Raw genomic sequence first — 14,467 nt, 5'->3', positions numbered from 1 at the left:
TGTGTCCCTTTCCTTCCAAATCACATGTTGAAACCCTAATCCTCAATGTGACATTTTTTGGAGATAGGGCCTTTAAAGAAGTAATGAAGGTTAAACAAAGTCATCAGACTGGGACCTAAAAAAAAAAAAAAAAGAGTTGGACCTGACCCAAATAGGACTGATGTCCTTACAAGAAGAGAAACATACACCAGGGATGTGTGTACACAAAGAAAGGGCCAGGTGAGGGCACAGCAACAAGGTAGTTGTCTGCAATTTTTACCAGATTTCTACTGTGGCAATACTTTGATCTTAGACTTAAAGCCTCCAGAACTATAAGAATATAAGTCTCTGCTATTTAAGCCACCTAGGTAGTGGTATTTTGTTATGACAGCCCTAGCTGACTAGTACACTTGGTCATCAGAATAATATCTATAGCAAGTATGTGGAGTTAGTTGTAGACTTTGTTTGATTAGATATTTTGATTCTTTTTTATTACTCACTTTGAAACAACAGTTGCAGTTGTTTGAAATTCTAACTACTAAGATTCTCTGTCATTTTATTGTGGTAACATCTAAGTGCCAAACTGCTTCTTTTACTTTACACTATGCATTAATGTTATTTTCAAGTTAAGGACATTGTATATGGAAATTTGAGTCAATACTGATATGTTATTGGAAAATTTCAGGGTAAGTTTTCCATAGACAGTGCTTCAACATGTCCTGTTTTTTTAAAGGGGGAGGGGAACCCAACTCCATATTTGCAGTGTTGCAACAGATGGTACATCCCTGTAGTAGGAGAGTGATGTCCTCATCAAGCTGTTGATACAGTTTGTGAAATTTAAATCTTCATATGATTGGGACTGCTGTGAAGATGGATATTTTGAACAGTCCCACATATTTTTAAAAATTCTTGTCTCATGTGAATCAGGGTCACTGAGAGAAATTATCTGACATATGTTTGTTTCTATAAATACTTAAAAAGATAGCATCATTCTGTTTTATTTGAGTCAAGGCATGAGGATAGTTTTTTCTAGGCAATATGGCATTGTGAACATAGGCACATGGACCTCTCTTTACAAGTCCCTAAAATGTCCAGTAGCATATACAAATAGAGAAAAAACTGCATCAATCCTTGAAACAAGAGGTGAGCTCATGTAGAAGCTAGACCCTTAAAGGAGTTTCTATTTGCTAAGATGATACTGATATAAAAATTGAAGGAACGGAGACATCAAAGCAAAAGAACAATGCCTATGACGCTGAGTAGAGTTTCTGAAAGAAGCAGGTAGGGATGTTGACAGTGTTCTGCCTTGTACCCCAACCCAGCAGAGTAAAGGCTGGACACAAGAACAAGAATAGGCCCATAACTCAGTGTCCTCCTGACTCTGCTAACAGGCAGGATTCAGACAGCAAACCACTTGTCGTGTGTGTTGAGTCCTTTACAGTGAAGGTTTTTCTCAGAAGTCTATCCATATCTTTTACAACACAGCTAGTGTTCATGTGCTAGCTCCTTCCTCATCGTCAATCTCCTCAACATCCATAATTGACAAATTGAAACTAGAATGTACAACCGAGAAGTAAGAAAGAGGAGTACTCACTTCTTAACCTGGACCTAAATATCCTTTATTGGAATATTTGGGGAGAACCTCATCTAAATTTATTAAATGAATCCACTGGAACTTCCACTTGACTAAAACCAAGTATACCTCTTGATTTACCTCTCAAAGAATAAACAAACAAAAAGTCAAGAGGCCTATGTAAAAGTATCACAATTCCAAATTCAGGGACTACTCTTAATAGCTCAGCTCTGAAGCAGTTTAATGTAAAAAGAAAATTGGTTAATGTTTTATGATATCAGTCAAATGTTTTGATTTGCAATCTCAACACAAAGAAGAGAGTATCCAAGCAGCAAGCAGCAAGCACAAGCAAAGAAGAAGCAAAATGTAAACAAGTAGGATGGCCTGGTGATGAAAATCAAGGCTATCGATTTATGAATTGCACGGAAGTAACAAGTCTGTGGGTACTGGCATTAATTATGATGTAGAAAACAAACTAAAAAACTGTTATGTGGGCTTCCCAAACCTATACAGACAGTCCTTGACTTGGGATGGTTCAACCTAGAATTTTTTGACTTTATGGTAGTGTGAAAGTGATATAGATCCAGTAGAAAACATACTTGGAATTTAGAATTTTGATTTTTTTTTTCAGGGCTAGCAATATGTGCTATGATATTTTTTCATGATGGTGGGCAGTAGCAGTAAGCTGCAGCTACTAGTCAGCTACATGATCATGAAGGTCAACAACCAGTATCCCTACAACCATTCTGTACCCAAACAACTATTCCATTTTTCACTTTTAGTATTCAATAAATTACATGAGATATTCAACACTTTATTATCTGTAGGGTAATGTAAATGTTCTGAAAATGTTTAAGGTAGGCGAGGCTAAGTAAGCTATGGTGTTTGGTAGGTTACATGTATTAAATGCATTCCTGACTTAATGATATTTTCAATTTACATTGGATTTATTGGGAACATAACACCATACATCAAGGAAGATCTGTGTAGTGCCTTGGGTTAATATAAGAAAAGATTAATCAAAAACAACAGCTCAATCTGCGTTAATCATAGCCAGAAAGGACTGGCAGGGAGCTTTGAAGCACATTAAATATTGAGAGCTAATTCTCAACCATTGTTTTAAATATAGTTACAAAACTGATTAAAGATTAAGTATTTATATTAAAAACAATGCCCTATATTATTAAAAAGAACTTGATGGATTTTATATCCCCATTTATTAGCCTTTAAAAGATAAAAGAAATTTCTGTGAATAATATGCAAGACCATCTTCAAAAAACTTTAAGCAATCACTGTTACATGTAGAACCTGGTTAATTTTCAGAATAAAGGCTTTCTTTATTAGCTTGACATCAATTCTTGAGAGTAAATTTATAGTGCCTCTAGGTGACATGTAAGTGGGTGTTGAGTAAATTATCAATAGAACCTTCTTGGAATTAAAACTACTTTGGTTAAATATACATTAAGTTACTGCCACACATTTGTAATAATTAAGAGAAACAAGCAAAAAAATATCACTGTTGACACTGTCATTGGCCCTGCAGCACCTTTGGCATATGGTTCCTAATACAATGGTAGGGCTTTACACAAAAAAGACATTTGATATTTCTTTTAACTGACTGAACAAGAGAATAACAAAGAAAAGGAAAGCTCTTTGTAACTGATTTTTATTTTTAAGTCTTTGGCTTCTCTTTTGTCAGTTCCTATATGGAATTTAAGATTGAAATCCAATAGAATTTCTTTGTAATGGTGAATTAGCACTCAAATAAGCTTGGTAAAAGAAACAATGCTATTTCAAGAAAAAGGTGGGTTTTCAGGGAAGACAATGGACAATAAAAGCAACATCAGGAGGTTTTGAATGCCTAAAATGCTCAGCTGTTTTGCTAAATGGATGAATGAATTATTCAACTATTGCATTTTTTCAACCTTTGAACCCTAATATATTTTTTGAACGACTGCAGAGAAGGCATATTATTTTACAAATGGGTCTGAAAAATAGACTGAATATGAAGATCTATGACTTAAAATATTTTGAGAATCTGAATGCATATTTCCATGGTGAAAAACAGTTAAAAATACACATGTGGCATATTTTTTGACATTAGAACAAAAATTATTTAGTTTTTGAAAATTTGATGTTAAAAATGGATGAGAATCTCAACTGTTTCTTATTAAAATACTGAGGATTCATTTTCCATATGAATATTCCCACTTCCTTCTGTCACCCCTCACAACAATAACCAAATAGGCTGTTTTAAGAACGTATGTGTTCTAGTTAAGCCACTCTTCATATTATAGACTTCTGGAAGTTGAGATAAGAAATGGAGAAGAATATGGCTTCTGCTAATCATCATCACAGTACAGGAGAGTGGCTAAAAGCATCATCTCTGAAATCTAATGCCAGCGGCTACTAATTAGCTGTGTGATCATAGGCAAGTTACTTAACCTTTCTGTTCCTCAGTTTCCTCATCTTCAAATTCTGGATACGATTGTACCTACGTCAGAAGATTGCTGTAAGGATTAAAAAATTAATTTGGTAAATTCAATAGAAGTATCTGTTCTTATTAGTATAAGTGCAGAACATTTTGTTTTAATAGTAATTTAATTGGACAGCATGTTCTTGATAGAAATTTAGTTTTCATTCCCACCTGACACACAAAAGTCAAAATAATTTTCATTAATGGACTACCAGGGTTGAAATTGTATTACCTTGACAGCGTCATTATATTATTACATTAAAATGACACATACCATATTAGTAATCTCCATTAACTATATTTTTAATTCATAATGATCTATTTCAAATGTATTTGTGTGTGTCTGTATTTATATAGATATGTTACATATTACTGAAACTCCTTCATGTATCCTTCCAAGATCACAGGAGTAGTAGTTAGAAATACACACTGAGGAAGCCAAACTGCCTGGATATAAACCCCAAATCTATAGTTTTCTAACTTAGTGATGTTGGGAAAGTTATTTAATCTCTCCTCTCCATACTTAGTTTCCCCATTTGGGGCATAATTATTGCCTCTCTCCAAATGGGCATGATTGAAATACCTACCACCATGGGGTTTTGTGAGAATTAAATAAATTAGTATTTGTTAAGTACTTGCAATACTGCAACATTGCTTAGCACATAGTAAATACCAATAAACATTTTTTATGAAATAAATACATCCCACTCTATCCACAAGTGGAATTCCTATTCTAATTTTATGTTTAATATTCTTTGTTTTTCTATATATATTGACTTGTCTGTGCTCTTTAACCAAAGACCATCAGGAACACACCTGTATTTGAATAAGTTGGGTTTATTACTATTTGAGCAAGGGAGAACCAATACTATGGGCAGCCATGGATGGCATCTTAGTAAGAGTGTCAGGAAGTACTTAACAGGATCTAGGTTTCAACTAAGTGATTTTTAGGAGAATTTAAACAAGTGGACTTTGCTCTGGATTGAATGCTATAAGGAAGCAAGAATAATTCTATGATAGGATATCTTGATAAATCATATTTGGAAGGAGGAAAGCCTGGAGAGAGGTTAAAGCTATAATCAATAATTTTTTTTTTAAAGAAGCAGCGCTCACTCATTGTCTGGGAGAGGGGAATGTTTGATATTGTTTATGGTTCTCATATGACCTTGTTTTTACCTAAATAAAGTAGTCTTATTTTTGTCTTACACCATCATTGTCTAGAATTACCTTATCTTATTTGATGATGTTCTGCGAAATTTTTATGTCCAACAGAACACCATGGCAAAGTTCTGGGTGCCAGGTCAGCTCCTAAAAAAATAAAGGCCTAGTTGAAAGTATCAAGCGAATTCCTAGACAATAGTGGACATTCTCCTCTTTCCCAGACTTATGTATTTATCCCAAAACATGATGATATGGCTTGTTTCTTGTAACTTTATATGGATGGTATCATTTAGTATATGTTCTTCCTAAACTTGCTTCCTTCACTCTTTTGATATGTTTGTTATTTTAATCATATTGATGATTGTGCTAGTTCATTTATTTCCACTTCTGTATAGTATTATGTAGTATGGACAAGGATAGTTTAATATTCCTTCCCTTTTTGTTGGACACTTGAATTGTTTCTGGATATTGATAATTATAAACAATGTTTCAATGATAATTCCTATCAATATCTATTGAGGTAAATGTCTAATAGCTTTTCCAGGATATATACCTAGTAGTATGCATATCTTCAACTGTAGTTAAGAATTCCAAGTTATTTTCCAAAATGGTTAAAACAAATTAGATTTCTTCCAGCAGTGTTTAACTGTTCTAACTGCTTTACATCTTCTCTAGCACTTGATATTATCAAACTTTTAAATTTTTGACAAATTAGTGAATATAAAATGTTATTACAGATTTTATTTTTCTATTCATTCTAATAGTTTTTGGCTTTTACTGGTTAAAAGTTTAGTGTTTTGCAGTCATTTTTTCCATCTTATTTTATTCTCTTTGTTCCACTTTTTCTGTGTCTTGTTTTGTTTTTCCTTTCTTGGCTCCCTTTGAATTTATTGCAATATTTTTATTGTTATTACATAGCTTTCCTAGGTTTGGAAATTATATATATTTAAAGAGATTATATATATAATATATAAGATTATATATATGTGACATATATATGTATATATATAATATGGCGGAGGACATAGGGCTAAATCCATATATATATGTATATATAATATGTCCTCCCATATTATATATATATATATATATATATATATATATATATAATCTTTGTATATATATAAAGACATTACTTTAAAATATCAAGGTAAAGACTCAAATAAATGTAGCCTAAAATTAATATATTTACCTTCTTAAGGGCTTTCAACTAGGTCATCTCTGATTATCCTTCATCAGCTAATATATTATGTAGTGTTGTACTTTATTTTTTTAAAGATTTTTTAAAATTTTATTTATTCATGAGAAACACACAGAGAGGCAGAGACATAGGCAGAGGGAGAAGCAGGTCTCGATCTCAGGACCCCAGGATCATGACCTGAGCCAAAGGCAGGTGCTCAACCACTGAGCCACCCAGACATCCCTTGTATTTTAGTTCTATCTTGTGATTTATAACTCCCTTATTAGTTTTCTGTTGCTACCATAACAACTTACCACAAACTTAACACCTTATCTTATAGTTCTGTAGATCACAAGTCTGACATGGGTCTCTCCAGAGATGAGGGCTCCAAAGTTGAGGGCTTAGGGGAGCTGCATTCCTTTCTGGAGGCTTTAGGGGAAGATCTGTTTCCTTGTTCATCTCAGATTGTTGGCAGAATTTAGTTCCTTGCAGTTGGAGTATCAGGATCTCCATTTCCTTCCTGGTTGTCTATCTGAGAACTGTTCATAGCTGCTAGAGGCCCCCCATTTTCCTTGCTTCTCCTCCAACTTCCTTCAAAGTCATCAGTGGCAAATCAGGCACCTCTCTTGCTTTGAATCCTTTCTCTTTCTTCTGCCTCATCTTTCTGACCATCTGGGAAAAGGTATCTGCTTTTAAGGACTCATGTGGTTAGATTGGGCCTGCCTGGATAAATCTGAATGATTTCGACATCTCAGGGTTTAAAACCTGAATCACATCTACATCCTTTTCTCCATTAAGATAATATATTCATGTAGTGCCTGCCTTTGGCACAGATCATGATCCCAGGGTCTGGGATCCAGCCCTGCATCAGGCTCCCAGCTCATCAGGAAGCCTGCTTCTCCCTTTCTTCCCTGCTCATGCTCTCTCACTATCTCTGTCTCTCTCTCTCTCTCAAATAAACAAAGTATTTTCTTAAAAAAATAATATATTCACAAATTCCAAAGATTAAGGCATAAAATCTTTGAGGAACCATTATTTTACCTATCACACTCCCCTATTTAATCATTATAATCAAGCTTTACATTCAACATTTACTTTTACTCACATGTAATATTTTCTTTGACTACCATCCCATCTGGCATCGTAGACCTTATTTCTGTATTCATGTTCCTTTTTAGGAGAAATAAGTCCTTTGGAAATTTCCATATTGATGATCTATTATAGATAAATTTTCATTTCTGTCTGAAAATGCCTGCCTTTGTCCCTGATAATTAAAGAACTCTAGATATGCAATTCTACATCTCCCATCAGGCCATTAAAACTGAAAGTTATATAACCTAGGATCAATAATGCCCCTACAAGAGAGGGCAGCTTTAGGGCTCTAGTACCATATCAAGTTCATGCTGTGGATTTGGAGAATCTTTTGAGGATTTTCCTTTCTTGTAATCCCAGTTGTAAAATTGAAAGGTTTATTTTTATTTATTTTAAAAAAGATCTTATTTATTTATTTGTGAGAGACACACGGGGCGGGGGGTGGTGGCTGGGCAGAGACATAGGCAGAGAGAGAAGTAGGCTCCATGCAGGGAGACCAGTGTGGGACTCGATCCCAGATCTCCAGGATCATGCCCTGAGCTGACGGCAGTGATAAACCACTGAGCCACCAGGGCTGCCTGAAAGGTTTTACTTTTAAAATAACACATAGGCTCCTGCTTCCAGGAATATAGAGGAAATGTCAGTTTTCCTAATGCTATTGCTAAATTGAAAAATATATATATCCTGATAATACATGACAAACAAACCATAAGACAACTCTGAAAGTTGGAGAGAAGAAGGAAGGCAAGCTAGAGATCTTAAGGCCCAAGAAACAAAGCCATAAGTTCCCTTGGTTATCTTTCTGCCTCTCATATCTCAGACTTGGTGTGAAAGAAGCCAGAATCCAGAAACACTGGCAGGTGCAGATTTTTTAAAAAGCCCTAACAAATGCCTGCTCAGGCAATGTTATAATTTGCTCCTAACACAAGATAAAGATTGAAATCTATTCTGTATCTAGAAAAAAAAAAAAAAAACTAAACTCCTAAGGGAAAAAAGACACAAATTGGTAGAGTGTATTAAAAAATATGACATGTTCTACAAGAAACTCACCTCAGCTATAACAATATACCCAGACTGAAAACAAAAAATGGAATACAAGACATCATGAAAATATCATCCAAAGAAAAGCAGGAGTGCTATGTTAATATCAGATAAATCAGACATCGAAGAAAAAATATAGAAACTGAGAAGAACATTATGTTATCAAAGGAGTCAATCCACCAAGAAGACAAATCCTAAATGTGTATGTACTAAACAATATATCATAAAATATGTGAATAAAAACTGATAAAAAGAGAAATACACAAATTCACAATTAAAGTCAGAGATGAAAACATTTTACCCCCAACACTTAATAGAACAACTAGGCAGAGAATCAGCAAGGATTTAGAAGAACTGAACAACACCATCTCATTCAACAGAATCTGCTAGGCCTTTATAGAACAGTCCATCCAAAAAGCACAGAATCCATCTTCTTTTCAAGTGTCTATAGAATATATACCAAGATAGACCATATTCTTATTCATAAAACAAACCTCAACAAATTTAAAAGAATTTAAATCATACAGAGCATGTCCTCTGAGCACAATTGGAATCAAATTAGAATTCTGTTACCAAAAGATAACAGTAGAATCTTCAAACACTTAGAGAATAAAGGACACACTTTTAAATAATGCATGTGTGAAAAAGGAATTCTCAAGGAAAATCAAAATACTTTGAATGAAAATGAAAATGTATCAAAAATCCGTGTGACATAGCTAAAGCAGTGCTGAGATAGAAGTTCCTAACACTAAATACGTCAGGAAAGAAGATAAGACAGAAATCAATATAATCTGAGCTCCCAGTTCAAGAACCAAGGAAAAAGAGAGCAAAAGAAGAAGAAAGCCACAGAAGGAAGGAAATAATAAAAATAAGAAGACAGGAATCAATGAAATTGAAAACAAAACAATAGAGAAAATCAATGAAACAAAGAGCTGATTCTTTGAACAGAGCATTAAAATTGAAGCTTCTAGCAAGGCTGATAGAGTATAAAGAGAAAAGACACCAATCACTATCATCAGGGGAATGTCAATTTAACAGGAGGTGTATTACTGTAGACCTTACAGCCAGCCAGCAAAAGAATAACAAAGGAACACCACGACTTTGTACACATAAATTTGACAATGTAGACTAAAAGAAAATAATTGAAAAATCAAAGTGGAAAAACACAACCTACCATAATTTGTTCAATATAAAATATATTATTTTTATCAAGAAAATAGGAAAAGAGGGGGCAAATACAGTAAAACAAAAATGTTTTTGTATTTTTAGGAGCCTCATGTGTTTTTGGCTTGTTTAATTAGGTCCAAAAAAGTTTGGACATTCTTTTATGACCTCATGAAGAATACAAATGATTGTATACCGTTAAAATCATATGCAAACAATGATATGTCACCTTTATTTTCAAGAGATCAACAATAATATTTTTTAAAAAATTAATAGAAATTCTTTGAAACTTATACTTGATGAATAATTTCTTAAGTGATAAAAATATACAAAATAATTACTGTACCATTCTAAAAAATTCAAATCTCAATATTTGAGAATATGGGATCAGCACTGAGTTATATAATACAGAACTACAAGAATTATATCTCATAGATTAAACTAGAATCTAGTAAATTCTCCTGAGACTATCCTTTGCTTAATTTATTGAATCACACTGATTCCAAATAATTCCTGGGCAAATATAGAATGGACTTAGTTATTGAGGAGATCAGCTTGTATCTGTGATTTTACATTAATTAATATATATATTCTACTTACAAAAAAAGACTAAAATAAAAATCGCCAAAGGAATAGAATCATATACAACAAATATATATATTCAAATATGTATTTATTTATATAAAGACATCTATAAAATTGAGGTTAATTTTCAATGACTATTATTCAGTATAGACTTGATTAGCTTAGCAGAAGATCTGAAGAGTATTTTGTTTCAGGCAATACTTTCTCAAGCCTTTATTCATCATGTTTCTCTTTTAATAGCTCAAGAAGACTCTAATGACTAATTATTCTGTTTGATTTATTCAAAATACACCAAAAGCTAAAATTAAGCTTATTTTTAAAAATGACCAGGTATAAGAAACAATGTGTTAGCCTGATAAAACCTGTTTTCCCTTCTCAAGTTTTCAACCTTATATACTTACAATTGCATGGTCAAAGTAGACTTTGCAAAAAAATAGACTTCCCTTCCTAGTGACATAATTTCCAAATCAATGTAATAACACTAAATTTTAAAGTCACTTTTAGTCTATTGAAGGAAAAAAATAGAGGGTGCCTGGATGGCTCTGTTGGTTAAACATCTGCCTTTGGCTCAGGTCTGGATCCCGGGGTCCATGGATCCAGCCCACATTGGGCTCCCTGCTTGGTAGGGAGTCTGTTTCTCCCTCTGCCCCTCACCCCACTGTGCTCTCTCTCTTACGCTCTCTCTCTCTCTCAAATAAATAGTATTTTAAAAAAAGAAAAAATGGAACTTTTCAGGTAATTATATACACAATTGCTAATTTAAATTATAGTGTGAAAGACTCCACAAGTGAAGAAATTACTTATGTTAATTTGTAGTTATAGGAGTTTTTCTGAATATTGTAGCCTTATATTAGTCAAGATTCTCCAAAGAAACAGATCAATGGGATATATGTATAGATATATGAGGGATGTATTATAGGAATTGGCTCACAGAATTATGGGAAGATGGTCACTGCTGTAATTCTGGTTTTCCAAAACCAGGAACTCATCTCCAAGAACAGGGGAAGATGGATTCCCCAACTCAAAAAAGATTTTACCCTTCATCCACTTTTTGTTTTCTACCTGTGTTCTCAATGGATAGGATAATGCCCCACCTGCACTGGTGAGGGCTGTCTTCTTTACTCAATCTACTGATTCCCATGCTAATCTCTTCCAGAACATCCTCACAGATACACCTTAAAACAATGTTTTATCAGTTATCCCTTAGCCCAGACAAGTTGACACATAAAATTAACCATCACAAGACTCTTAAGCCTGTACAGATATTAATTTTTTTTCATTTTATGTGAAATATGTATCATTGACATTGTTATTTTTTATATTTAAAGAAATGAAGCATTTATTTCTGTATTTTCTGTCCTTAGTGTGCCAAATGCTTTCACCATTGAAAGCAACAAAATTAATCCTTCTTGGCTGTGACTGATGTTATGATGCACAGTAGCAACAATTCTGATAAACTTAAGTGAGAATGCTCATAATGCTCCATACTAAGTGGAGTAGGAGTGCCCATTTATTTTCACTGCAGTGGGAGGTGGGGGAAAGGCGAGGAGTGAAAAAGTTTAAGATATGCACTCCTAGGAGAAAAAAAAATCTGTAGAATGTTTTTCAGAGCTAAAAAACTATTTTAGAAAGAGGAGTTAATAGCCTTCAGGTAGCATTTATGATTGTGTGTGTGTGTGTGTGTGTGTGTGTGTGTGTGTGTACATGCAGGAAGTTGAGGGATTCACAATACCTACAGTTTGCTTTAGGGCTTAAACTATAAAAAAATATATTTAGCACTTTTATTTAAAAGTTAGGATAATATAGCTTAAAATATCTCAATTTCTCTATGAGCTTCTAAATGTAACCCATGTGATTGGAATTGATAGTTTTTTACATAAAGAGAATGAGAATTATCTAAGACCTCTGTTGTTTCAGTCCACTATTCCACAAGGGTGGGCATTCCAAATTATCAGATAGAAACAGCAACTAGCTTTAAATAAAGGGAATGTCAAAGACATTTACTCCTTAAAATCTTTACAACAATAGCAACTATAGCTTTATATTATATGATATACTGCTAAATTTGGTTTTCTTCTGCTTTCCGTAAAGCTTCAAATATCTTTCTTTCTTAAGTCCTTTTTAGCCACTATGGACACATCTTGACATTAAGTGTCAAAGTGTGTCCCATACAAAATAGCCAAACTTCAAGCATCAAAATAGAAGGAAGCAAGGACAAGCACTATTTATTGGCAGTTCATTGGTCAACATATGAAAAAGACATGGACAATTTTGAATTAGTTGCCTTAGCAATTCTGAGATTTGGATCACATATGCAGATAATGTATTCTACAGAAGTTCTGGAAGGTATCTTGTGAGTCACGTAGCTGGTGTAGAGAGAGAAACACCATTGGTGGAATGGGGTCTTCATTATGTCCACTGATTATCCTTTTGTGGACCAAAAGGGAAGGAAGATTGCTCCACCAGAAGCCACCCAGTGGAGACTTTTTCCATATATACCTGTAGGCCCTCTCCCACTGTGTTCAGTCCTCTGAAACAGATTCCATTTATTTAGAATCTAAATATAGAATTTTAGAGATAAAATTGACCTTAAAGATTATTTTACCGATTGAGAAAGTTAGTCTCGACATTATTAACCACCGGGCTAATAAGTGATGAAGCTGGTGATCAAACAATCTCCAAGACTTCTAGTCCAGTTTCCTTGAACTACACTATGCTGCTTTTTTCCCTATCCCTTCTTTTTTTTTCTAGGATGAATGTCTTGGTGGCACTTTCCCTTCTTTATACACACAGAACAATCATATTGTTAACCATAACAATTTAATTCTTAAGGAATCTCTGTATTTTTATCCAAACAGCCTCAAAACCAGTGGACTTGAAATCATGCACTGGCCCTGTCCCTAATACTACACAGCTGTGCCACATTCCCTGTCCCATTGAATGTGAGGTTTCACCTTGGTCAGCTTGGGGACCTTGTACTTATGAAAACTGTAATGACCAGCAAGGCAAAAAAGGTATGTGCTATTAATATGATGTGCTTAAAACTCCCATCGGTTGAGTCAAACATGAATTATTTTATAATGCTCCTCTGTGCTACTTGTGCTTATTCATCTATGATATTTTCCAGAATGGCCAATGAGTATCGATTGCAAAAGATGAATAAACCTACTCTAATGTTGGTACCAGAACATTAAAACTGAAGTTAATTATCTAAATCTCTGTCCCCTTTTCTGTAAAAAGGATATGATATCTGCTACCAAAGTTTTCTCTAAAGATTCAATGAGATCATAAACATAAAGCACTTAATTCGGTGCCTGATCCATAGCTAGTCCTCAATAAACAGAACTCCTTATTATTGTGAAGGTAAGAAAGGGAAAAAAAATTTCTATTGCTCTTTGATGTAAATGATATATCTAAGAGGAGTAGAATAAATGCAGTGGTTTCTTATGGGCACGACGGGGTAATTTTCACATGATCTAGTAATTAAAAACATTTTATTTTCTTTCAAAGACAGTATTCTAGTGATTCTAATATGTTCCCATAACACTAAACAGACATTAATTTTGCTGGAAATTCTAATATGTTCACATAGCAATAAGCAGACTTATTAATTTTGGTATACACTGTCCAGAAGGGCAACACTTAGGTACTATTAAAGCACAGAGCATGACTCTGAACACTCCTCATTAGAGTCCAGATGCTTTATATCATCACTAGTTCCTATTTCCAGGGCATCTAAAATCAACTAAGGCTCAAAGAGACGATTTATCTGGGACCATCCAACTTCTCAGAGGTTTCTTTTCAAATTTAATTATGAGATAGTGTTGAAAAATTCAAGGTAATAGCACTTTGTCTGGTCATGAATATTTCTAAATAGCTTGAGATTTCATTGTTTCTTTGAATACTTTATAACTACAGACTTTCCAAATCAACCAAAATCATTTTCTTGGTGTGTGTGTATATGTGTATGTGTGTCTTTCTCTTTGTCTCTCTGCTTCTGCCTCTCTGCCTCTCTCCAGTCCTATGAAGTAGTTAAGAGATATATGACTTTTCTTGCCTTCCTTCCTTGGCCATTCTGTTCATTCAATCATTTATTCATTGAATAAATGATTAACGAGTTCACATTAAGCTAGAGTTTGGGGATATATTAGTGATTAAAGCAGATATGACTTCTACCCTCTACTCATCCAACTTTCCCTCGAGTTTTCATTCAGCC

At 34.0% G+C, this 14,467-nt stretch overlaps 1 protein-coding gene across 1 annotated transcript in view; it reads left to right on the top strand.

The window, feature by feature from the left end:
* The window catches only part of THSD7A (thrombospondin type 1 domain containing 7A), a 427,016-nt gene that overhangs the window by 253,882 nt on the left and 158,667 nt on the right, over nt 1–14,467 (top strand). The window contains exon 5 of the mRNA XM_055314853.1: nt 13,110–13,265. Coding sequence (XP_055170828.1) covers nt 13,110–13,265 — 156 coding nt within the window. The remainder of the gene's footprint in view (nt 1–13,109; nt 13,266–14,467) is intronic.

The sequence above is a fragment of the Nyctereutes procyonoides genome, unplaced genomic scaffold (genome assembly GCF_905146905.1).
Source record: "Nyctereutes procyonoides isolate TBG_1078 unplaced genomic scaffold, NYPRO_anot_genome, whole genome shotgun sequence".
Taxonomy (NCBI): domain Eukaryota; kingdom Metazoa; phylum Chordata; class Mammalia; order Carnivora; family Canidae; genus Nyctereutes; species Nyctereutes procyonoides.
The sequence above is the reverse complement of the archived record's forward strand: the minus strand, read 5'-3'. Positions and strand labels throughout refer to the sequence as shown.